Below are 24,597 nucleotides of genomic sequence, written 5' to 3'. Positions count from 1 at the left end.
CTCCAGAGATGGTGACTCCACCACCTCCCTGGGCAGCCCCTTCCAATGGCTAATGACCCTTGCTGAGAAGAAATGCTTCCTAATGTCCAACCTGAACCTCCCCTGGCCAAGCTTGAGGCTGTGTCCTCTTGTCCTAGCGCTGGTTGCCTGGGAGAAGAGGCCGACTCCCACTCCACTACAACCTCCCTTCAAGTAGTTGTAGACTGCACTAAGGTCCCCTCTGAGCCTCCTCTTCTCCAAAATGACCCTTTCTGAGAAGAAACACTTCCTAAAATCAGAAAGATCACAAGCAGCTTCATCTTGCAAGACGATCGTAGGCCAGTGAAGAAAAAGGAGGGGAAAACCCCCAAAACATAGGTTTGGCTTTGTCTCTTTTCAGCGCAAATAGCCAAAGCCCTGCGCTTTTCAAACCGCTCTCCCTTGTGGGGTGGGATGGAATAGTCCCCTTGACCCTCCGTGGGTGCCCCTGTTGCCCTGCCTTGAAGCAGAGCCTCTCAGAGGTCCCATTTTTGGGGGAGTTTAGGAGGAAATAAGGGCTGGGCAAGGGGCCCGGAGTGTCCTGGCCCCCCTGGGCTCTGGGGCGGGGGGCGGGGCTATCGGGCAGTGGGCGTGGCTTCGCGCTGGAGGGGGCGTGGTCAGCGCTGGCCCCGCCCCCGGCGGTGAGGTTGGGGCGCGGCGCGGCGGCGGGCGCAGAGCGGGGATGAGCCCGGGCTGAGGCGGCGGCGGCGGGAGGGGGCGGCCGCTGCGGGCGGCCATGGTGGCTCACGACGAGCTCGGGGGGCTGCTGCCCATCAAAAGGACTATCCGGGTGATCGACGCGCAGAACCAGTCCTTCAGGGAGCAGGAGGTGAGGAGGAGTGGGTGGAAAAGGGGGTTTTTTTGAGGGGAAAGCGGTGGGTTTGGGACCCCCCCTCACTCTCCGTGTCTGAGGGGAGGCAACGAGCCGGGTGCGAGAGCTGGCCCTGCAGTGAGGTGCAGGCAGCGATGTAAAAAATATATATTTTAAAAAACAAGTTTATAGCCCCTGGAGGACTGGAACCAGGGAGCCGAAACCGAGCTCAGCGCCTCACCTGAGCTCTTCCCAGTGGGGTTTTCATTAAAAAAAACCCTGTTGCTCTGCACGCTCTTTCCACTGACAGGATTTTTCCTAATTAGGGCGTTTGTTTGCTGCATAAACCCCCCCAAAAAAAAATCATAGTGGTCGGTTAGGTTTCTGAGGGGTGTTTTGTTTTTTATTTGAAGTATTGTTATTTGTATCATGTGTTGTTATGTAGATGAGAATAATTGCATTGAGAATAATTGCATTCCTGGTAGGTGCTCGCAGAGGAGGCAAAAGTTCAGCAGCCAGGTAGGGACCGGCTGCCCTGGGTAGGGTTTTATTGCCGAGATTAGCCATGAGGTGAGGTGGGACAGAAAAAAAGGCAGCTCCAGACAGCTCTGGGGCTTTGAGGGCTCCGGTCTGAGTCGCCAGCCTCTTAAAATCCTGCCTTTAAAACAGCCAAACTTGGGCAATCTCATCGTGCAAAAGGGAAACCAGATGCTGGGAGAGAAATAACAGAAACCAGATCTCTTAAAGGAGAGTAAATCGCCTCTAATTCTTCAAACCTGTATTTTCTGTAGGGTATAAGCAGCACGCTGGGTATCTGATGTTAAACTTTGGGTCTGGGCTTAGGAGTGTTGACTTAGGAGTCATTACTTATCAGTGCCTGGTACTGAGTTGCTATCAAGAGCCACTGAAGTTATCAGCTGAGTGCAAGGGTAGATTTCCCTCTTGGTTGCACAGAGCCTGTTGAATTTAAGAGTGAGGGTGGTAATCTCCGTCCCGTCGTGCCAAGCCAGAGCCCAGTTGTTCAGTTTGAGTCGTTTTCAGAAGAGAGCTTGAGATTCAGCAAGCTCCTTGCACGTGAATCTGAAAATAGGATAGTCAGGTGGTGATGATTTCTGGCAGGAATTATTCGAGCTGGTGACTAAAATCCCTTTTTGCATATTTGGCTTAATAGGAAAAGTTTTGCTCTGCGTGGTTGTTGGGTTTGTCACCGTGTTTGTACGCATCGGCCTGGGACTGGCACATAGGACATTGCACTCTAGTAACTAGTGATCCTTGTAAAAACTGCTAATTATTACCTAGCGTGGGGGAAAGGTTGTCGGCGTGGGTGCTGCTAGAGGAAGGTGTTTGTTGCTCAAAAGTAGAGCCTGGTTTTCTTTCAAGCAGCAAGGTACAATCCTGTAACAATGTGAAGAGTTAAACTGCGCTTAGAAGGGCTTGAAGAAATTCCACTAATGCGAAGTCTTGTCTGCCAGCTGAGGCACAAATTTTGCTTTTGTGTGTATGTTTATAATATATTTATATTGATTTTTAATGAAGAGTCCCCTAGAAAAAAACAATTCTGAATGGAAGCAGAAGTGCTGTTGTATTCGCTGGGGTTTTAATTATCTGTCAGTGCTGTAATGCTGAACACTACTAGCTTGCTACAAAAGCTTCACAGACTTCCTTCTAATCTGGGCTTCTGTAAGTAAGACAGCGTGGAGACAGGCTAATCATTGTTTGCAAGTACAGGACTAAAAAAATACTGAGCCAAAGTTATCTGTAGTATGAACTGTGCTGAGTCTCAGCTTACACCGTGGCTGGGTTTGACTGTAAGCGGAGTACATGACCCCAAGCTGAAATACAGATCTCAGAGAAGGTGAAGTTTCTAAGGAGAGGTTTTTTTTTCTCCCTCCTTGCCTTGGATCAAATGATATAGTTGGAAGGAGAAGAAGCAGATGCAATTTTTTGGCAGTCGAGCCATTCATGTCTGATAGCACTCGCAGGACAGAAAGTGGGATTTGTTTCTCTTTAAGAGAGGGGAAATGGCCTTTTGCTACGCTGAATTTATGGCGTACAGAAGGTTTTCTGGGGAGCATGGACAGAAAAGGCTCCGGTCGTGCCGATCTGTGCAAAATTCCTCCGTCTGCAGAGCAGAGGAGGGCTCCAGCCGTGCTCCCTCTTGAGTCTCGGTGTGTATCGTGTTCTGAAAAGTGGCGATTTATAATCCCCTTCGAACAGGGAGCCCCTTGTGCCGCCTGTCCCGAACGCAGAGGCAGGAATGCCTTCTGCCAGACCTTGTGCCCATGCATGTGTCGCTTCAGCCCAGCACAGATGTGCTGGGAAGGCATTCGCACATGTCCCTCGGCGCAGAGAGCGTGTCGTTGTATCTCCTCTCTGGAGAGGCTGCAGGGTTGACCCTTCAACAGCGAGCTGTGAAAGATGCTACAAGAGTCCTAAAGCCCTGAGGTTTCTTGCTATTAATTTTCAGTGTCACGTTTTTCTTTTCTATGCTATTTATATCGCTGGCCTTGACAGAGCTGTGTGTGGCTTATGTCTGTATATTTTCTGCTTACATTCCTGTAGTTTCTTAAGCTTCTCTTGGCTTCTGTCTCTTTATTCTAGTACGCTGATACATGGTTTTCTAGAAGTAAATTACCCATCCTTTTCCTCCACTCAGAAACGTCTGTAATTAATTAAAGTTCCCTTGTCCTCTTTTGAGCTCAGCCTAAATTTCCAGCCTTCTGCATAATCTTTTTCCTGTCTGACTCTGTTTTGAGTGCAGTGGCTCATCGTTGGCGTACCTAAACCCAGCTGAGGGTCGAGGTCCCAGGCTTGAGGGTGCTCTCTTACAGCTTTTCCCCATTTCTAGAGTACCCTCTTAGTTCTGGCATTACCCAAACATTTCAAGCACAGCTTTGAACAGGCTTTATGCTGTGCCAAGAGGTCTTTCTGTTCTGCATCACTCATAAATTGTTTCTTTTCATGTTTCCCCCCACCCCTGCAACTTTGAAGGCTTAGTTCAGCGTGAGCTAACCTCCTCTGTTGCTTAACGCTGCGTGTAGGCAGACAGACGGGCCACTCCTCGGGTCATGTTGCTGAAATCAGATCTTACATACATAGCTTTTATGCTTCTTCAGTCTCATGACTGGAATCCAGCTCTGTGTGTTCCTATTCCCCTTCTTTGTTTTCAGCATTTGTCATTTCTGTTGCTACACAGAAGCGAAGGGTTTGGGCACCTTATCTTGTGATCTCAGACTGGAAACAGAGACAGCGGAGAGCTTGTCCTGAGCAGTCTTTGCCTTTTAGCCTTTTGAAATGTAAGAGGAGAGACTCGACTGTAATGAAACAAAAATGCCTAATAAAGGTTTGGTAAAATTTCTGCTGAGATCAACTCAAAAAAGAGGCTGCTTCCATCAACTCATCTGAACTTCAGGCTAAGGAGCTTCCTTGTGATGATGAGTCACGTCTAACCATCTGCCAGATGTTTAAGAGCACCAGGGCACCTCATCTAGACTTAAGCTCCGAGCCCATCTCCTCTGGCGTCCCATTGCGCACACCTTTCCCGTGCAGTCCTTACAACACCATATTTTTGATGTAAGAGACGTTGGGTTGCCAGCATGATTTTAAAAACTGATCTGAGCTTAAGCAGCAGGAGGTTTCCATGGGGCGTTTCCTCTTTCTTGGCAGCGTTTCGGTCAGCCCAGAATCGAAAACGCTCCGCGCTCCCGGCGGGGATTAGTGGTGTAGAAAAGCAGAAGCTCTATCTTTCAAATCTAAACAACGTATAAGAAAAATTATGATGACTTGTGAAGGGCAGAAGGGAAGCAGAAGGGGGAGGAAGCTTTGTAAACTGAAGGTTTTAAACTTCATCCACTTCGTGTGTGTGTGTCCCTCGCAGGAATGTTCAGCATGTGGTCACTGGCTATTTGTTAGAATAGCTGCTGAGGCTCTCCTGGGCTCCGACTGCTACTTTTCTCTCCAAAATAAAATTAAAATGGAAAAACACATTCTTTCTACAAATGAAAACATAATAAAATGGCGAAGCAGCTCACAGCTCCATCTTTAGCTGACAGTCTCTTGCCTTACAGAGGAGAATGCTTCAGTCTATTTATGTTCAAACCATAACGGTCCCTGTTCGAGCCCTATTTTGAATCCTGACTGACATGTAGGTTGTCTTGCTGCTTTTACATGGGCAAAGCCTCCACAGTTTAATTGCAGCCTTAAAGTTCAGACAAATATTTACAGCCTCTGCTTTCCTTTTAAGACGAATTGCTACTTCAGAACGCTCTCTTTGCCGTGTTTCCCACTCCTTAAGTGGGTTCCTGCTTATTAAACCTGCCTGGGCCGCTGGAGAAATGGAAGTGGGAGTCACAGCCAGTACGATTTGTTCTCTGCTTTATTTACAGGAGCCGAGCAATAAGCGGGTTCGGCCTTTATCACGGGTCACGTCCCTCGCGAACTTGATCTCTCCTGTCAGAAATGGTGCTGTTCGGCGCTTTGGACAGACAATACAGGTAAAAAGCTTCTAGTCCTAGAAGTCCAGAAGCACGGGGATGGTTCTGGCTGTATGGGGGTAAAGCAGGCACTGGGATTTCAAGGCATCTCTTGAAAATCTCCTGTATGATTCGTGCAAGGACAGAAAGTTTGCTTGGGACTTGGGGATGAAGAAGAGTTCAGAGGTAGCTTGCTAGATAACCAGGTTATTGAGGGTTTAAGCAGTAAAAAAAAAAAATAAACTGATTCAGATAGGGAGAATTAGTTGATAAACCGTTCTAGTACTTGAGATATGTGTATTGGAGCACGTGCCTAAATGTGAACTGACCTTGCTGTTCAGTGATGTTAGAGAAGTGTTGTCTGAGGAACACTATACCCCACGCGTGCAGATAAGAGCGCTTCTGTGTCTGCTGTAGTCTGTAGCATTGCAAATCACGAGAGCAAAGTTCAAGTGGCTCCTGATTAGCCCCGTTATAGGTAGAATTATGATCCTAGTTTATTTACTTCCTCAAACCTTGGAAATAGACCCAAGCTTTAGCAGCCCCTCCTCCTCCCAAGTGCTGCCGCTGGATCAGTGCGGGGAGAGGCGCATGGAAAAGCTTGCCAGTCTCTGCCCCGGTGCTCGGGGCTCTCTCAGCAGCTTGATTAAAGTGTTCCTTTATCTGAGGAAAAGTGTCTGGGTGTGTTTTCCTGCCCTGTACAACAGAGGAGGATGAAGGATTGGGAGGGGTATGGATACACTGTAATACTTCTGTACTTCTGAAATGTTGGCTCCACATTTTTTTTAATTTTTTCTTTATTTTTTTTTAATCCCTGTAGTCATTTGCCCTTCGCAGTGACAGCAAATCTCCTGGCTGTGCCCAGAAGTCATGTAGCAGATCTGCTGCTCCTACTCCTCCTAAAAGAAGAAACAGCGTGCTTTGGTCTGAGATGTTAGACGTCAACATGAAAGAGTCCCTGAGCACCAAAGAAATCAAGCGCCAGGAGGTAGGCTGTCCGTTAACCAGCAGGACTGGGAAGAGCAGCCAAGGCCTTGGCTTGGGCTGTTTCCTTGGCAAGTAAAGGAGTAATGAAGCATCTGTGGGCGACTGTATCTTGATGTGCACCTTTATTTCTAAGCCGCTAGATTTATTTCTGTATTAGGCATGGGAAAAGGTAGGCTTCTCTCTCTCGAGTCACTAGGGAGTTTGTCTCCACAGTTTGACCCTTCAGAGATGCCAAACTCGTTCCATGGGGGTGCTCAGCATTTCTGAAATTCAAGACCCAGCCATGCTGGTTGCTTTGCAGCAGACCCAAAGTCGGGTTCCTTGTGAAGCCAGCTGTCTTTCTCTTAAAGCTCTTGACAATTGGTTGAAAGCCAAATAGCAAGGCCTTGGCTTGCCTTTTTTCTTGTAGTTCTTAGACAAATCTTCCAATGACAACACAGAAGCTGACTAAAGACGCCTGGGATTTGACCTCTGTGGTTTTCTGGGTTTTGTGTTTTTTTCGTACTTGCCTGTGTCAAAGCAGTGATTTAAAAGGCGCTAATATTTAATTTGGCTTGTGCGTGAGCGTCGGAGCTTTCACACAGTTGTAAGTAATGTCGCTTTCTCGGAGCTGGGAAAGCCGGCAGATTTACTCGAGGTTGTCATGCCCAGGTGGCATCCAGTGATTCAGATGGCAACACCACCTATTCAGGCTCCAGAGACAGGATGTACATTATGGGAGCTGAAAGGCTCTTTCAGAGGAAGACTGGGGTTAAAAATGACTCTCCATGTTTTATCCTCTTCCTCACAGGCAATATATGAAATGTCCAGGGGAGAGCAAGACCTAATCGAAGACCTGAAGCTTGCCAGAAAGGTGAGTGGGGTTTTTTTTGCTGCAGTCAGTAATCATATTGCAGATAATAATGAAGTTTCTTTGCAAACATCACATATATCAGCTTTGTCAGGCCCAGAATCCACAGTTTGAAACTGGCCTGGGAAGTTGACATTTGCAGTCCTACGGTACTGGTTGGATTGCAACAAACCCAGCCAAAAAAAGGATTGTGCTTTGCAGTCCTACAGAGCTCATGGGGGAATCCCTCTCTCAGATGAGAACAGTTCAGACAGGAAAGTCCTTTTCATTTGAAGGCCTTGATACCTCCACACAGAGGTGAATCTTTTAGCAATCAAATCAGTGTTACCACTTCTTCATTTCATATCTGTCCTGCACGTGATATGTCCCCTCATATTTAAATTGTCAGCTTTTGGGCTTGGGAGGTTTAAATGTATTTTAATCCTGACATTCTTTGACAGGCCTATCATGATCCCATGCTGAAACTCTCTATCATGTCTGAGGAGGAACTCACCCACATATTTGGGGACTTGGATTCTTATATTCCTCTGCATGAAGGTAAGAGCAAGTGGATCATTTTCACATAACGTGCTGACTCAGAGTTAAACTCTGTGCTTTCTCATGTTAGAACAGTTTACTGGGGCAGTGTTGCAATTTCTATTTTTGTGTTTCAATTCCAGACTTGTTGGCAAGTTTAGGAGAAGCAACAAAACCAGATGGAACAGTGGAGCAGATTGGGCCCATTCTCGTGAAGTGGGTGAGTACATAACTTAGAGACAGCAGGCTAAAAACTCACTTAAAGAACATTTAAAGCTAGAAGCCGAGAAGCTGTGGGCTTTTGTGGCCTTGAGCGAAAGGTTGAAACGGAAATCCTGGCTACACTGAAAACAATGGGACTCTGTCAGCCGTAACGGGCCACGATCTCACCCTGGAGACTTGCACTAGTGAGACTGCAATTACTTGCTGATTTATGTTTGAAATGTCTCTATCTTCTGGCCTGTTTGTCCCTGATGTGATTTCAATAGTGTTATCGCTGTTAATCTCAAACATCTGAACTTCAAAGGCGTTGCACGCAGGATGCCCTTGTTCTCCTCACAAAAGGCTGGCTACATGTACAAGGTAGTCTGTTAACATTTTATTGGGTCAAGTATCACAGCGAGGAAAGGAGAGCTCCCCGAGTTTGACATGTTAATGTGATTTGCTTTTCCTACACGGCATTTGACTCCTGAACATTGTTCTGTTCTCCTGCAGTTACCACGCCTCCATGCCTACAAAGGTTACTGTAGCAATCAGCTGGCAGCCAAAGCACTTCTGGATCAGAAGAAGCAGGACCGGAGAGTTCAAGACTTCCTTCAGCGTTGCCTTGAGTCTCCTTTCAGCCGCAAGCTGGACCTTTGGAGCTTCTTGGACATTCCTCGAAGCCGGCTGGTCAAATACCCGCTGCTCCTAAAAGAGATCCTGAGGCACACTCCCAAAGACCATCCCGATATCCAGATTCTGGAAGAAGCCGTAAGTAACAGCGATTTCATCATTGTTGTTCTGACATAAGCATGTCATTCTGGAGCTCCAGAAAGCTTTCTTAAAGCCTCAGCGATTTCATGGGGTGGTTTTCTCGGTGGACACAAATCTGGGACTGCAACCCTTTGTGAAAGCAAGTGAGAGATCAGTCCACATGGATTCCATCATCCGGAATTCTTAAACAGCACTTAAAGGGAAGAGGTACAAGCAGAGGTCACTATTAAATTGCTTGTAAATGTTTTGGTTTATAGATATCTATAATCCAAGGAGTCCTCTCTGACATCAACCTGAAGAAGGGGGAGTCAGAGTGCCAGTATTACATCGACAAGCTGGAATACCTGGATGAGAAGCAGAAGGACCCAAGGATTGAAGGCAGCAAAGCTTTGCTGTGCCACGGGGAGCTGAAGAATAAAAACGGACATGTAAGTCCCTCGTGTTCCTGGTAATTAATTCTCAAGTTTGAAAACCTTCCCTCAGAGGTAGTTAAAACTGTTTGTCTGTCATAGAAGGACCCTGGAGCCCTTCCATCCTTAGGGTTAGTTTAGACAATTAGCTAAATATAAAAAGCAGAAGAGAAAGCACCTGATGGCAGCCTGCATTTCAGGGTGTAAGGGAAAGTTTCCTGCTGACAGCTTTACAATTGGCCTTCAGATGCTGGAAAATAATTAGCACAGAATTACCATAGCGAGGGTGCTCTGTGCCCAAGCACTCCATCACAAGGGATTTCCTGCCGGCTGTTTACTTTCAGGTGCTCTGACATTCCCCATTCTGAGCGCTGGCGCACAGCTCTCCCAAACAAAAGTGTTCCTGCAAAAGCCTGTTTGGCTTTGAGCTGAACTGCCAGAAGTTTTATCTCCCACTGCAGCAGCGCTGAAAGACCCTGCTGGGCTTGAGGGTTTGCTGCCTTTTGTTCTGGCTCGCAGGAGTAACCTTGTTTTAAACATCAAATCTTTTTCTGTTTTCTTTTTTTGTTGATTGGGGTTTATTTTTGTTTAATTTGGCCATTACACTTCTGGATACGTGACGTGTTTTCTGCTTCTAGTCATCCTGTGCTTGGCATCTGTAAATCATAATTCACTTCTTAAGGGTCGTTAAAATAATAAACCCGTTGAATTCGCAGATGACACCAAGTTGGGCGGGAGTGTTGATCTGCTGGAGGGCAGGAAGGCTCTGCAGAGGGGTCTGGACAGGCTGGATCGATGGGCCAAGGCCACTGTATGAGGGTCTGCAAGAACAAGTGTCGGGTCCTGCCCTTGGAGCACAACAACCCCACGCACCGCTACAGGCTGGGGGAAGAGTGGCTGGAAAGTGCCTGGTGGAAAAGGACCTGGGGGTGTTGGTCGATGGCAGCTGAATATGAGCCAGCAGTGTGCCCAGATGGCCAAGAAGGCCACCAGCATCCTGGCTTGTATCAGCACTAGTGTGGCCAGCAGGACTAGAGCAGGGATCGTCCCCCTGGACTCGGCACTGGTGAGGCCGCACCTCGAATCCTGGGTGCAGTTTTGGGCCCCTCACGACAAGAAAGACCTTGAGGTGCTGGAGCGAGTCCAGAGAAGGGCAACGAAGGTGGTCAAGGGTCTGGAGCACAAGTGTGATGAGGAGCAGCTGAGGGACCTGGGGGTGTTTAGCCTGGAGAAAAGGAGGCTGAGGGGAGACCTTCTCGCTCTCTACAACTGCCTGAAAGGAGGGTGTAGCGAGGGGGGGTCAGTCTCTTCTCCCAGGTAACAAGTGATAGGATGAGAGGAAACGGCCTCAAGTTGCACCAGGGGAGGTTTAGATTGGAGATCAGGGACAATTTTTTCACCAAAAGGGTTGTCAAGCACTGGCACAGGCTGCCCAGGGCGGTGGTGGAGTCCCCATTCCTGGAGGGATTTAAAAGCCATGTAGATGTGGTGCTGAGGGACATGGGTTAGTGGTGGCCTTGGCAGTGCTGGGTTAACGGTTGGACTCGATGATCTTAAAGGTCCTTTCCAACCAAAACGATTCTGTGGTTCTATGACGTAAGTCTGGTCTGTGCCACCCCTGCCAGGGCCCTACATTGCTGTAACAGGAAACTGTCAGAAAGTTTATGTGGGTGAAACTTCAGATAACGTGGCCTTGAATCCCAGAGGACGTGTGACGGCTTTGAATACAGATTACAAAGCTTTGCTCATATTCAAACGTCTTTTTCCCTTTCAGAAACTCTACGTCTTCCTCTTCCAAGACATCCTGGTTTTGACCCGGCCGGTCACTCGCAATGAGCGTCAGGCCTACCAAGTGTACAGGCAGCCCATTCCCGTCCAGGAGCTGCTCCTGGAAGACCTGCAGGATGGCGATGTGAAAATGGGAGGGTCCTTCCGAGGAGCTTTTGGCAATTCCGATAAAGGTACGGACCAAACCAGTTCATCTGCATGGGAATGTGTTGGTGAGGAGAGGTTAAACCTGGGTGTAGATCCCCATGGAGTGAGGTTCCTTCAGAACAGCAGACACCCGCTATGCGTTACAGAATCACAGAATCAACCAGGTTGGAAGAGCCCTCTGGGATCATCGAGTCCAACCATTGCCCTGACACCACCATGGCAACTAGACCATGGCACTAAGTGCCACGTCCAGTCTTTTCTTAAACACATCCAGAGATGGTGACTCCACCACCTCCCTGGGCAGCCCCTTCCAATGGCTAATGACCCTTGCTGAGAAGAAATGCTTCCTAATGTCCAACCTGAACCTCCCCTGGCCAAGCTTGAGGCTATGTCCTCTTGTCCTAGCACTGGTTGCCTGGGAGAAGAGGCCGACTCCCACCCCACTACAACCTCCCTTCAGGTAGTTGTAGACTGCACTAAGGTCACCTTTGAGCCTCCTCTTCTCCAGGCTAAACACCCCCAGCTCCCTCAGCCGTTCCTCATATGTCAGACCCTCCAGACCCTTCCCCAGCTTGGTCGCCCTCCTCTGGACTCACTCCAACACCTCAACATCTTTCTTGAAGTGCGAGGCCCAGAACTGGACAAGTAGATGTTGAGATCTACCTTTAGACTGTCACAGAATGGTTAAGGGTTGGAAGGGCCCTCTGGAGATCGTCTAGTCCAATCCCTGCCAAAGCAGGGTCACACAGAGCACGTCGCACAGGGTCATGTCCAGGCGGGTTTGAATATCTCCAGAGAAGGAGACTCCCACCCTCCCTGGGCAGCCTGTGCCAGGGCTCTGGCACCCTCACAGTAAAGAAGTTCCTCCTCGTGTTCAGATGGAACTTCCCATGTTTCAGCTTGTGCCCGTTGCCCCTTGTCGCTGCTGGGCTTTGCCATTTTCTATTTGGTGACCATGAACATCTGTGTGGTGCTTTGCAGCTGGTGCAGTCTACAACTACCTGAAGGGAGGTTGTAGTGGAGTGGGAGTTGGCCTCTTCTCCCGGGCAACTAGTGATAGGACAAGAGGACACAGCCTCAAGCTTCGCCAGGGGAGGGTCAGGTTGGACATTAGGAAGCATTTCTTTTCAGAAAGGGTCATTAGCCATTGGAAGGGGCTGCCCAGGGAGGTGGTGGAGTCACCATCTCTGGAGGGGTTTAAGAAAAGCCTGGACATGGCCCTTAGTGCCCTGGTCTCGTTGACATGGTGGTGTCAGGGCAACGGTTGGACTCGATGATCCCTGAGGTCTCTTCCAACCTGGTCGATTCTGTGATTCTGTGGTGCTCAGAGTAGAAAACATCTATTTCAACGTGTCTCTGCTGGGTTGTGGGGCTTGGCCTGTTTTTTTGGTGGGGTTTTGAACGCTTCCACTAAGGCAGAACAGGGCAGTCCAGGTCGCTTGTGTAGCAATGGAATCTCTAAATATTGAGCTAGGAACTGATCTGCTTTTTCCTCTGTTTATCTTCAGCTAAAAATATCTTCCGAGTCCGTTTCCAAGATCCCTCCCCGGGCCAGTCCCACACGCTGCAGGCCAACGACGTCTTCCACAAGCAGCAATGGGTCAACTGCATCCGAACGGCCATCGCTCCCTTCCAGCGCACTCCTGCCGCGGCGGAGCTGCAGGAGCTGCCGGAGCTGAGCGAGGAGGCGGAGGAGAACAACCCCTCGGCCCCCAACATCCCAGCCCAGAAGAGGCAGTCTGGTGTCACCGAGATGGAGCTGGACGAAAGCACGGCCGAGTGTGGCTCCATCCTGGACTCGGAGGAAGCCAAAGGTCTGAAAACCCACAGAACACCCTCGGGGCACAGAAAAACGAGGGAGAAGCAGCTGAGCGGCAAGCGGAAAGAAACGTTGGTGTAAAGGAGCCCAGCACCACCCTGGTGCAGGACTGTTTATTTATAAATAACGTGTACATTTTTCTTGTGAGCATGATGGGATTCACTCTGCTGAACAGAATATTTTTTGTGGGGTTTGTTTTTTTTTTTATGTTGTAATGGCAGCTACTGGTATACAGTTAACACTGTTGAACTGGAGTCTGGTTTTACACGCATGAACCTGGGTTTAACGCCATGATTCAGAAACCCTCGTGCTCTTGACTGCTCGTGGCAGCTTTGAAGAGCACGTGGTGGTTTCTGAAAGGTTTCCACGCTGTTTTGAGGCTGGAGAATAGTCAAGTGGGAGCCAGGGCCATCGCTGCGAGCCTGGCAGCACCAGGGGGTTTGGAATAACAGCACAAGAGTCCTTTTAAATCAGACTCAAAACCCAAATTCACATTTTCTTCTTGCACATTTTGCAGTGTGTGATTCTCGCAATCGATGCGGCTTTTCATGTTAAAAAAGGAGGAAAAAAACCAAACCAACAGACCCCAAGTTCAACAGGTTCTCAATTTACCTACTGGAATCTTTCATCTTCGTGTGTCCTTTGTACATTCCTCATTTTCACTCTTATAACCTGCCAGATATTTAATTGTTTTTTTATTAGTTGTTTTGTTTCAAGTTTGGGGGTTTTTTTTTTTTGGTTTTCTTTTTTTTTTTTTACTTTTATATTTTGTTGCTGTTCAAACTTGGCATTTCCTTTCAAGTAACTTGATCCTTCTTGCTGAGGCGCAGCCCGAGCCATCATGGCTGGGGGGAGACTCTCGACGTACCCCCTAAACGTTGAGGCTTGTGTGTGCCCTGAGCTACTGAAAGAGAACTGCGTTGCTAGCGGGGTTTAGGGAGGTTTTAGGCACGTTGCAAAGGGTTTGGGGAGGGAGGAGCAGCACCTAGAGGGGAGTAGCAGGGCGTGAAGGTAGATTTTTCTTGTTGCCTTTTGGAAATGAAATGCCTTCCCCCGGGGAGGCAGGACTGGAGGCAACCAAGGGGTTATTGCATGTGGTAGAAAGGTAGAGAGGAGGAAGCGTTTGAAGCTGATGAGGTGTAAGGACAGAGGAGAGGGTGGTTGTAGATACTCATAACGGCACCGCCGTGTTGTAGTGGTCCAAAGATGCGTGTGCGAGAAGCCAGCTTGGGAACTGCGCTGCAAAGCGTTGTAGGGAGCAACGTGGTGACAGCTTTGAGCAAAGCCACCAGGTCCTTCCTGTCGTTTGACTGGTGGTGGTGGGGCGAGGGCAGGATCCCACGATGTCCCTCCTCGGGCGTCACCCGAAATCCGCGCTCGAGGAGCCGTAACTCGCGCGTTGGGGGTCATGGCCGGTGATGTTGGGAACGGGCAGAGGGTGTACATAGACACAGACGGGTGGTTCTCTGTAAATGTGTTGTACAGTTTCCGATGCCAAGTACAATTAAATTCCTGACAGCCTCTTGCCTGCCTCGTCTGAGTCGTGGCCGGGGAGGGACACGCCTGTGCCATGGTGGGTGCTGCCAGACAGCAGCGGGTAAGCGCGTACCTGCGCTTCTCCAAGCCAAGGGCTGTAGCTCACAGGAGGAAGCCGTGGCTTTATTCAAACCCCTTTTTCTGTCCCAATTCCTCTTCGTGTGCGACGGGCGGTCGCTGTCACCAGGGCGCAGCTGCTTGACTCGCTCCGGCGCTTGCATCACTCTTGTTTGTAGGGGAAAAGGGAGCAGTGGCAAAGATCCCTGTCCTCCTGGGCCACTGAAACCTCCTTCCTCCACAAAAGAAACCTCCCCCAGAACTGAAAGGTCCCCGTTTAGCAAATATTTAGAAATTCTTTGCTGTGAGGGTGGTGAGACCCTGGCCCAGGCTGCCCAGAGAAGCTGTGGCTGCCCCCTCCCTGGCAGTGTTCAAGGCCAGGTTGGATGGGGCTTGGAGCAACCTGGTCTGGTGGAAGGTGTCCCTGCCCATGGCGGGGGGGTTGGAACTGGATGATCTTTAAGGTCCCTTCCAACCCAAACCATCCTGTGATTCTGTGATCCTCTCCTAGAACCTTCAGAAGCAGCCTTGAGCGGAAGGGGGACCCCGCTGGGCAGAGTCCCCCCTGCCAGGGCAGCTTCCCCCGGGGCCGCGGGGAGCACCCGCTGATCAGCAGCGTGATGAAACCCTCGGGTCTCCGCAGCCCTCCCCAAAAGCTGCGGCCTGACCATGTAGGGCCGCGTCTGGGCACGGCTGCAGCTCCCGGGGAGAGCAGGCGACATCCGCGCCAGCTCCCTCGGGCAGGCACAGCTCAGGCTGCAGGGACGGGGTTTACAGCTGAGCTTTGAGCTGGAGGGGGCTCAGCCCTTCCCAAGCAGGGAGAAGCTGGAAAAAAGCCTCCTTTTGCCATAAAAAGCAGGGACATGGCTCATCCTCGGCAGAGAGGAAATCCTGCAGCGAGCCTGCGTGTCCTCCCGCGCGTCGGGCCGGGGCTGAGCCTTCATCTCGTCATCCTGTAGCCGACAGACAGCAAATTAGCCAAAAACTTAATTTCCCTTTAAAAGTAAACTCCCCCCCACTCCTGGTGGTTCCCTGAAGGGAGGAATGTGCAGGCCGCCGCCTCAGCCCTGCCTTCGCTAGACTAAACAAGCCGGGCTTTGCTGGTCTCCTCCCGTGCTGAGCCCTGGCCAGCCCTCTCCTCGCCTGCGCTGCTAAACCTCCGAGCTAAGACCCCCCACCCCACAGACGGGGGGACCCCGGGACACGCACTTCAAGAAAGATGTTGAGGTGTTGGAGCGAGTCCAGAGGAGGGCGACCAAGTGGTGAAGGGTCTGGAGGGTCTGACCTACGAGGAACGGCTGAGGGACCTGGGGGTGTTTAGCCTGGAGAAGAGGAGGCTCAGAGGTGACCTTAGTGCAGTCTACAACTACCTGAAGGGAGGTTGTAGTGGAGTGGGAGTCGGCCTCTTCTCCCAGGCAACCAGCGATAGGACAAGAGGACACAGCCTCAAGCTTTGCCAGGGGAGGTTCAGGTTCGACATTAGGAAGCATTTCTTCTCAGAAGGGGTCATTAGCCATTGGAAGGGGCTGCCCAGGGAGGTGGTGGAGTCACCATCTCTGGAGGTGTTGAAGAAAAGCCTGGCCATGGCACTTAGTGCCCTGGTCTAGTTGACATGGTGGTGTCAGGGCAATGGTTGGACTCGATGATCCCAGAGGGCTCTTCCAACCTGGTTGATTCTGTGGGGTGAAACACCCAAGGGCAGAGGGGGGACCTGGGCCAGCGCCATGTCCCCAAGCCCTGCTGAGCCCCCCCATCCTCGGCCACCCTGACCATGGCAATGTTCCCGTCATGGCCAGGGAAAGGGAACGTGTCCGTGCCCAGGGGACACGTGGGCACCTCCGCCTTCGGTAAGCAGCTCTGGGGCCCTGTATTGACCTTTGGGGATCCACCCAGCTCGGGCGCTACGTGCCCAGAGGAGCCACCACCACCCCAGTGTACAGGTGAGACCTTCCTGGTGTCGGGGTTAGAGCAGGGCACGTCCCTGTCCCCAGCATCTCCCCAGCACCCCGATCCCACCCTCCTGGTGGCATCCTCTCGTCTGGGCTCACGCTGGGGCACGGGGCCCCGCCGAGGTTTCCCTGTCGGAGCAGTTTCCTTCTCCGCCTCCAACTTTCTTTTTTTTCTCCACAAATTCATCAGCCTCCCCCAGCGCCGCCTCGTCTGCGACCGCAAAGCCAGACGCTGCCGCGCACATCTGCGCACATCTGGGCTCGTGTTAGGAGCTCAGGATGATCCAGCTGGGTGATGTCACCATCGGGTTTGGGACGCTGAGGTTGAGCAGGACGATGTGGGGCTTTAACGCCGGCCGCTGCCTCCCACCACGGTGGCCTCACCACCACCATCCTACCCCACGGCCCGTCTCGGATGCCCTAAATCAGACTCGGCCATAAACCGTGGGATTTTAGGGGCCAGCAGGCAGTTTTATGAGGTTAATTATCCTATCGTGCTAACGAGGGTGCAGTTAAGCAAGTCAAAATCAAGGGCTGGCTTGAGCTTCCCCCAAAGACTGTGCAAACATGGGAAGTGAGGGGTGCTGGTGATGGAGAGGTGATGGGGAGGTGATGGGTGCTGATAATGGGGAGATGATGGGTGCTGGAGATGGGTGCTGATCATGGGGAAGTGATGGGTGCTGCTCATGGGGAGATGATGGGCGCTGGTCGTGGGGAGGTGACGGGTGGTGGTGATGGGTGGTGCTCATGGGGAGATGATGGGTGCTGATCATGGGGAGATGATGGGGAAGTGGAGGGTGCTGGACATGGGTGCTGATCATGAGGAGATGATGGGTGCTGGAGATGGGTGCTGATCATGGGGAGATGATGGGTGCTGGAGATGGGTGTTGATCATGGGGAGATGATGGATGCTGCTCATGGGGAGATGATGGGTGCTGGACATGGGTGCTGATCATGGGGTGATGATGGGTGCTTCAGATGATTGCTGATCATGGGGAGATGATGGGTGCTGGACATGGGTGCTGATCATGGGGAGATGATGGGTGCTGATCATGGGGAGATGATGGGTGCTGGACATGGGTGCTGATCATGGGGAGATGATGGGTGCTGGTGATGGGTGCTGCTCATGGGGAGATGATGGGTGCTGGTGATGGGTGCTGCTCATGGGGAGATGATGGGTGCTGGCAATGGGTGCTGATCATGGAGAGATGATGGGGAAGTGGCGGGTGCTGGCGATGGAGAGACGATGGGGAAGCAAAAACCCCTAGCAGCTTCCAGCTTTGATCAGCACCACGGGACACCCAGGACAGAGCAAACCCTCCGTCCTTAGTGAGGTGACCCAGGGTGCCCCACCCAGCCCACCCTCAGTTTGGAGCTCAAACAACTCCCCCATGGCTTGAACAAACACCTTAATCCTCCCAGGCTTTGAAAACACCCAGTTATCTCTTGGTGGTTGCTTCTCCCAGCCGGGTTCGAGCCAGCTCCTCCTCCTCTTGGCTCCTTGCTTGGCTGCCCGGGGCTCTTTTATGGCAATTTTGATTCGATCTCATTAAATCTGGAGCAGAAGAGCAAGCGCAGGCAATTAGACAGATAATTAGGGAGCAGCTCGTTGCACAAGAGGAGCTGCCAGGACCTCCCCTCCCCGAAACGCGCTGGCGGGGCGAGCGGGGCCTCTTGTCAGACAGGTTCCTGGCCCGGCTCGGCCGATTCCTCCTGGCAACTGCAGCATTTAACGTGCCCAGAGTTTTTTCCAGATGAGGTTCTCCTTGAGACAGTGATCCCCTCCCAGGCTTTGTCGCACCTGGAGACCCCATTTCCCATGTGTTCCTCAGTTGTCCCATGGGTTGGTTTCTGTTTTGTGGCCTTCTCTCCAAGTCGCACAGCTCTGATTCCTCACTGGGTTAAACCGGGGTAAACTGGTGCCATTTTTCTTGTAGCCAAGAAAGTCAAACTATCTTCTGCTTGCGCCTGATCGTCTGGGCCATGAGCTCCTTGGCCCAGCTGGTGAAGGTCACTTGGCTCTTATGGGCACATAGGAAAGAGAGATGGATGGTTGGAGGGACAGGTAGATGGATGGTGATGGGGATGCACGGATGGATGGACAGAAGCATGGATGGATGGATAGTGGACTGGATGGATGGTTGGGCAACTGGATGTAGGGGTGGATGGACAGATGACTGGATGGATGGTAATGTGATTGGGTGGATGGATGCACGGATGGATGGATGGATAGATGGACATATGTATGGGTGGATGATTGGTTGGTGGGATGGATGGACAGATGGATGGATGGATGGTAATGTGGTTGGGTGGATGGATGCACTCCTGGATGGATAGATGGATGATAATGTCATTAGGTGGACAGATGGACATATGGATGGGTGAATGGTTAGTTGGTGGGATGGATGGTTGGTTGGTGGGATGGATGGATGGTTGGACAGATGGATGGATGATAATGTTGTTAGGTGGATAGATGGACATATGGATGGGTGGATGGTTGGTTGGTGGGATGGATGGGTGGATGATAATGTCGTTAGGTGGATAGATGGACATATGGATGGGTGGATGGTTGGTTGGTGGGATGGATGGGTGGATGGATGATGATGTGGTTAGGTGGATAGATGGACATACAGATGGATGGGTGGGTGGATGCACGGATGGATGGGTGGTAATGCGGTTAGGTGGATGGATGGACACATGGATGGATGGTTGGATGGCTGGGTGGACGGATGTGTGGATGGGTAGATACATGCATGAATGGATGAACAGATAAATGGATGGAGGGATGGATGGACAGCAGGGTGGATGGGCAGATGGACAGAGAAATAGTCCTCATGGTCCTTCACCTCTGAGCCCAGCTGGACTCCCTGCTGTAAGAGATGAGTAGGACCGAAAGCAGCCATTGCACCATGGTTAACCCTCACTCAGCCCCGGGGTTAACCCCTGACTAACCAGGGCAGGACTCATGACACTGCTCACCTGATGCACGACCACGTCAGCTGCCCCGGGGGGGACATGGGGCCGTTCTCGGGGAGCCCAGAAGAGGCGTCACGGCTGACTCAGGTCTCTGTCAGCACGGAGAACATCTGCTCCGGGCAGCCGGGCTCTGCCTGGACCTGCACGAGGGGACCCTCCCTCGGCAGCGCTGACATGCTGCCAGCATCGCCATGGTGGCCCTGGGGCTGGGGAGACTGGGAGGACCCCTCTCAACTCCCCATGCAGGGCTGGAGGTCTTTGAGCAACTCCAAACCCCACCAAAATCGCCTTAAAACAGCCAAAAATAGTGAGTATCGCCCGGCCTCGCCCTGAAACCACCGCTCTGCTGCGAGCCACAGCGCAAATCCCTTAATTAGGGGGTTCGTTAGGAGCCGGCCCTGCCAAATGCCACCGGTGGAGCAGCCAGGGTGGCCCAAGGGGGATGGAGGTCACCCTCCTTCTCCATCACCCCCCTGCCTGCTCCACCAGGGTCCAGCTGAACCGAGATCCTGCTGACCCCATGGCTCAGCCTCTCCCGCGTGCCCCAGCTCCTTCCTCCTCCTCCTCCTCCTCCTCCTCCGGGGAGAGGCAGGTTGGAGGGAGGAGGAGGCCCCCTCCGACGTGCCGGGGCAGAGCGGCGCGCGAGCGGGGAGCGCCATGGCGGAGCGGCTGTCGGAGGAGAAGATCGCCGAGTTCAAGGAGGCTTTTTCCCTCTTCGACCGCGACGGAGACGGTTGTATCACCACGAAGGAGTTGGGCACCGTCATGCGCTCGCTGGGGCAAAACCCCACCGAAGCGGAGCTGCAGGACATGGTGGGGGAGGTGGACGCCGACGGCAGCGGCACCGTGGACTTCCCCGAGTTCCTCTCGCTGATGGCGAGGAAGATGAGGGACACGGACAGCGAGGAGGAGATCCGCGAGGCCTTCCGCGTCTTCGACAAGGACGGCAACGGCTACATCAGCGTGGCGGAGCTGCGGCACGTCATGACCAACCTGGGCGAGAAGCTGACGGACGAGGAGGTGGACGAGATGATCAAGGAGGCCGACTGCAACGACGACGGCCAGGTCAACTACGAGGAGTTCGTGAGGATGATGACGGAGAAGTGAAGCCTCCCCCACCGCCCACCTCCGACCCCAGCCTGCAGGTAACTCGCTGGGATGCGGCTCCGCGCCCAACCCCACGTCCATGGAAAGCCCCAGATCAAGGGGGTCCACCCCACCCATTGCAACGGCCACCCCAAATCTTGCATCTCCCCCATCCCAACCACCTCCTGCCCTGCAACTTCTCCCAGAGGTTGGAAAAATCCATATTCATGGTGCTTTTTTTAATTTTGCCTTGATTTCTTCATAGGGAACAGAGGTCGTGGTGGTCCCCCAGCCCCTCCATCCCCCACCACCTTCTCTCTGCCATACCAGGCTGGAAAAATCCTCTTTTATCCCAGCTGGAGCGTCACCAGCCAGTGTCTACATGGGATGTAGGCACCACACCTGGCAGGATGGGCCTTGGGGTGCAGATGGACACAGGGGGTCCCTCCCCGCTGCCCCCCACAAGATGCACCTCTCGTGTCTGTAGAGGTGCCGGTGGCCACCACATGCCCCCCAGCACCGCGCCGAGTCCAATAAAGAAATGTCCCCCCCCTCCATGGCTGCCAGTGCTTCCTTCAGCTTCTCTTTGGGGTCTCTGCTAAACAACAACCCCCCCCAAATCACCCTCAGTGCACCCCAGCCAGGGTCAAGCCCCTTGTCACCCCCGTCCTCTTCCCCCCCATCCTTTTTCCCTACAAGCTGGAAAGATGCCCCTCATGGGTGCTGGGCACCCACCATCCACAGCCCCCCGGGTTATGGCCATCCCCACCCCAAATCCCCATCACTTTTGGGGTCTGCACCCCCAGGGTGTTGGGGACCCTCTTCTCTCCCCAAAGAGGAGAGTTGGCAGCTGGATTCAGCCCTAATCCCCATCCCAAAGTTGAGCAGAGCAGGATTCACCTTTCCCGGCCTTAATCCACCCCGTCGTGCTCCCCGTGACTCAGTTTCCCCACAAAGAGGGTGAAACCCAATTGCAGCAGCTCTCCTGCCCCGGGCTGGGGTGATTCCCTACACAGAGGGGTTTGAAAGAGAATTAATTATAATGGGGCTTATTAATGCTCAGTCACTAACGAGCAAGCGGGGAGGTGGCGTGAGCTGTTTCACAGGGGACATCGTGGCTCTGGAGATGTCCAAACCACCACAAGGACTTCACCCCCCACCTCCAGCCCACCCCTGGGGCCGGGATCTTTGGCAATCCCAGTTGTTTTCCCAACACTGGGAATACCGGGCGGGTGCCTACACGCCGGGTGGTGGGGCTGGGCACACCCGCGCTCGCTCCACCCCCGCGCCCAGTGCCTTCACAGAATGGTTAAGGGTTGGATGGGACCTCTGGAGATCATCCAGTCCAACCCTCTGCCAGAGCAGGGTCACCCAGAGCACGTCGCACAGGGTCACGTCCAGGCAGATTTGAATATCTCCAGAGAAGGAGACTCCCCACCCTCCCTGGGCAGCCTGTGCCAGGGCTCTGGCACCCTCACACCAAAGAAGTTCCTCCTCATATTCAGATGGAACTTCCCATGTTTCAGCTTGTGCCCATTGCCCCTTGTCCTGTCACTGGGCACCACTGAGAAGAGTCTGGCCCCATCCCCGTGACACCCACCCCTGAGGTATTTGTAAGTGTTGATAAGATCCCCCCTCAGTCTGCTCTTCTTCAGCTGAACAGCCCCAGCTCCCTCAGCCTCTCCTCATAAGAGAGATGCTCCAGCCCTCTGACCATCTCCGTACCCTCCGCTGGACTCTCTCCAGTAGTTCCTTGTCTTTCTTGAACTGGGGGGCCCAGAACTGCACACAGTTACTCCAGATGTGGCCTCACCAGGGCAGTGTAGAGGGACAGGAGAACCTTCCTCGACCTGCTGCCCACACTCTTCCTAATGCACCCCAGGACACCATTGGCCTTCCTGGCCACAAGGGCACATTGTTGGCTCATGGGGAACTTGTTGTCCCCCAGAACCCCCAGGTCCTTCTCTGCAGAGCTGCTCTCCAGTAGATCAGCCCCCAGCCTGTACTGGTGCAGGGGGTTATTCCTCCCCAGGTGCAGGACCCTACACTTGCCTTTGTTGAACTCCATGAGGTTCCTCTCCCCCAGCTCTCCAGCCTGGCCAGGTCTCGCTGAATGGCAGCACGGCCTGCTGGGGGATCGGCCACTCCTCCCAGTTTGGTGTCACCAGCAAACTGGCTGAGGGTACACTCTGTCCCTTCGTCCATTTCATTGGTGACCAAGTTGAACATGACCACGTGCTGCCCTCTCGCTCGCACACCCAACCTGCCTCCAGCTCTGCAGGGGTCACACCAGGCTTTTGTACCCGAGCCGCTAAAATTAGCCCTTCCCAAAAGCGCGATTATTTATTAACGCCGTGTCTCCGCGCAAAAACACACCGTGTATTTTTAGGCTTGACCTTTTCTCCTTCTATTCTGGGCTTGTTTAATTATCGGAGCATTTTTCACGCCGTTTAATCCTGAGCTGTTTTTTTTCTCAACGACGGTCTTTAACGGGAAGATGGACCCTGGCCAGAAACACCGTCCCAGCAGCCCCATCATCACCAGCACCAGCACAAAGAGAGTTTATTTGCCCATTTCTCCCTTAATTTGAAGGTTTGGGATGGACAGATGGACAGATGGACGGATGGGAGGGACCCAGTCGCTTCGGTATTACAGAATCCCAGAATCAATGAGGTTGGAAGAGCCCTCTGGGATCATCGAGTCCAACCATTGTCCTGACACCACCATGGCAACTAGACCAGGGCACTAAGTGCCATGTCCAGGCTTTTCTTAAACCCCTCCAGAGATGGTGACTCCACCACCTCCCTGGGCAGCCCCTTCCAATGGCTAATGACCCTTGCTGAGAAGACTTGGGGATCAGCTAAGAGGGGGCATGCAGGAGGGTCACCTGGGATGTGACATGGGGGACTATCTAGGATGGGGCTTGGGGGATTATCTCAGATGAGTCCTGGGAGATCCCATGGAATAAGACCTGGGGGATCATCTGAGATGGGACCTGGGAGGGGGTCACCTGGGATGGCACACTGGGGATCACTTAGGATGGGGCTTGGAGGATCACCTGCGACTGGACCTGGGGGGATCCCTAAGGATGAGACCCAAAGGGTCATCTAGGATGGGATCTGGGACATCATCTAAGATGGGAGCTGAGGGGTGACCACATGGGGTGGCAGATGAGGGATCACTTAGAATAGACCATGGGGGACTGCCTAGGGTGGGACCTGGGTGATAGTCTGTGATGGGACCTGGGGGTTCATCTAGGATGGGACATGGGGAATCACCTAGAATGGGACATAGAGGATCCTGCAGGATGGGGCGTGGGGGATCTCTTGGGATGGGAGTTGGGGGGATCTCCTGGATCCAGACTGCAGCAATTGATCCCATCTCCATCACTAGCAGAGTCTTCCACCACCTTTCCATACATTTTGCTCCAGACTTTCCAACAAAAAAGCCACCAAGGGCTCCAGCACCACTCAAAAACAGGGGCCCAACCATACCCCCACACCGCACTCCCTTCCCTGCTCACACCTCTGCTTCACCTGGACACAGTTTTCCTCTAAAACAACACTTTTTAGGAGAAAAGCAGCTCATGAACCACCCCCCCAGCATCACCCACCATGGGAAACCAGAGATGCTTCTCCTCCAGCGCTGCTGAATCAGTCACAAATTCTCCCCACTCCCTTTTATTTTAGCGGAACGAGACATTTTAATAACATTTCAACAACATCTCAACAACAACACGTTAATTAAAGGTTGGGGAAACAATTCTGAGACATCCCAAGAGGGACCAAGGAGCTGAGCCCTCCCATAGGATGTTGAAAAGAAGGGCAGGATTTTTTTCCCCCAATTTTCCCCATTTTTTGCCCCCTCCCACAGCCTCCCGCGGCCGCGGCTCCCTCCCTCCTCCCCGGCAATAACTCTGCTCTTAAGCAAACATGACGTCTTGCCTGGGAAATGTCACTGCCTGAGGGAAGGGGAGGCCCCTCGACAGCCGGCTGCAGCGAAAAAGTGGGGGAAAAAAAGGATTTCTGCAGTGGGGTTGGTGGGATGAAGGGTTAGGGGATGCTCGGGGAGGAGAGCTCAGGTGGGTTGCAGCAAGTTGGGTTCTGTATGGGGGAATAAATAACTAAACAAACCCCAAAAAAACCCAAAACATCTTTGCAAATACATCTTTCCAATATTTAGTTTGGTGGAAAACTGTTT

At 52.3% G+C, this 24,597-nt stretch overlaps 2 protein-coding genes across 2 annotated transcripts; both read left to right on the top strand.

Moving 5' to 3' along the window:
* Positions 1-706: 706 nt before the first annotated feature.
* NET1 (neuroepithelial cell transforming 1) lies at positions 707-14,307 on the top strand. The gene is made up of 10 exons (XM_068400779.1): positions 707-847; positions 5,215-5,322; positions 6,122-6,289; positions 7,079-7,141; positions 7,579-7,675; positions 7,798-7,874; positions 8,369-8,626; positions 8,887-9,057; positions 10,814-11,000; positions 12,483-14,307. Exons 1-10 carry the CDS (start codon positions 755-757, stop codon positions 12,872-12,874), a joined length of 1,614 nt encoding a protein of 537 aa, XP_068256880.1. The 5' UTR covers positions 707-754; the 3' UTR covers positions 12,875-14,307.
* A 5,661-nt stretch (positions 14,308-19,968) lies between these two features.
* LOC137663998 (calmodulin, striated muscle) lies at positions 19,969-20,666 on the top strand. The gene has a single exon (XM_068401715.1). The coding sequence runs from the start codon at positions 19,969-19,971 to the stop codon at positions 20,416-20,418; it is 450 nt and encodes a 149-aa protein (XP_068257816.1). The 3' UTR covers positions 20,419-20,666.
* Positions 20,667-24,597: the final 3,931 nt, after the last annotated feature.

This window comes from Nyctibius grandis, chromosome 5 (assembly GCF_013368605.1).
Source record: "Nyctibius grandis isolate bNycGra1 chromosome 5, bNycGra1.pri, whole genome shotgun sequence".
NCBI lineage: Eukaryota > Metazoa > Chordata > Aves > Nyctibiiformes > Nyctibiidae > Nyctibius > Nyctibius grandis.
The sequence above is the reverse complement of the archived record's forward strand: the minus strand, read 5'-3'. Positions and strand labels throughout refer to the sequence as shown.

What these genes read in the sequence shown, in the direction of transcription:
- NET1 (XM_068400779.1), top strand. Translation starts at nt 755, where the DNA reads ATGGTGGCTCACGACGAGCTCGGGGGGCTGCTGCCCATCAAAAGGACT. An exon ending in AGTCCTTCAGGGAGCAGGAG is followed by an intron (nt 848 to 5,214) that starts GTGAGGAGGAGT and finishes CTTTATTTACAG; the next exon opens with GAGCCGAGCAATAAGCGGGT. An exon ending in ACCTGAAGCTTGCCAGAAAG is followed by an intron (nt 7,142 to 7,578) that starts GTGAGTGGGGTT and finishes ATTCTTTGACAG; the next exon opens with GCCTATCATGATCCCATGCT.
- LOC137663998 (XM_068401715.1), top strand. Translation starts at nt 19,969, where the DNA reads ATGGCGGAGCGGCTGTCGGAGGAGAAGATCGCCGAGTTCAAGGAGGCT.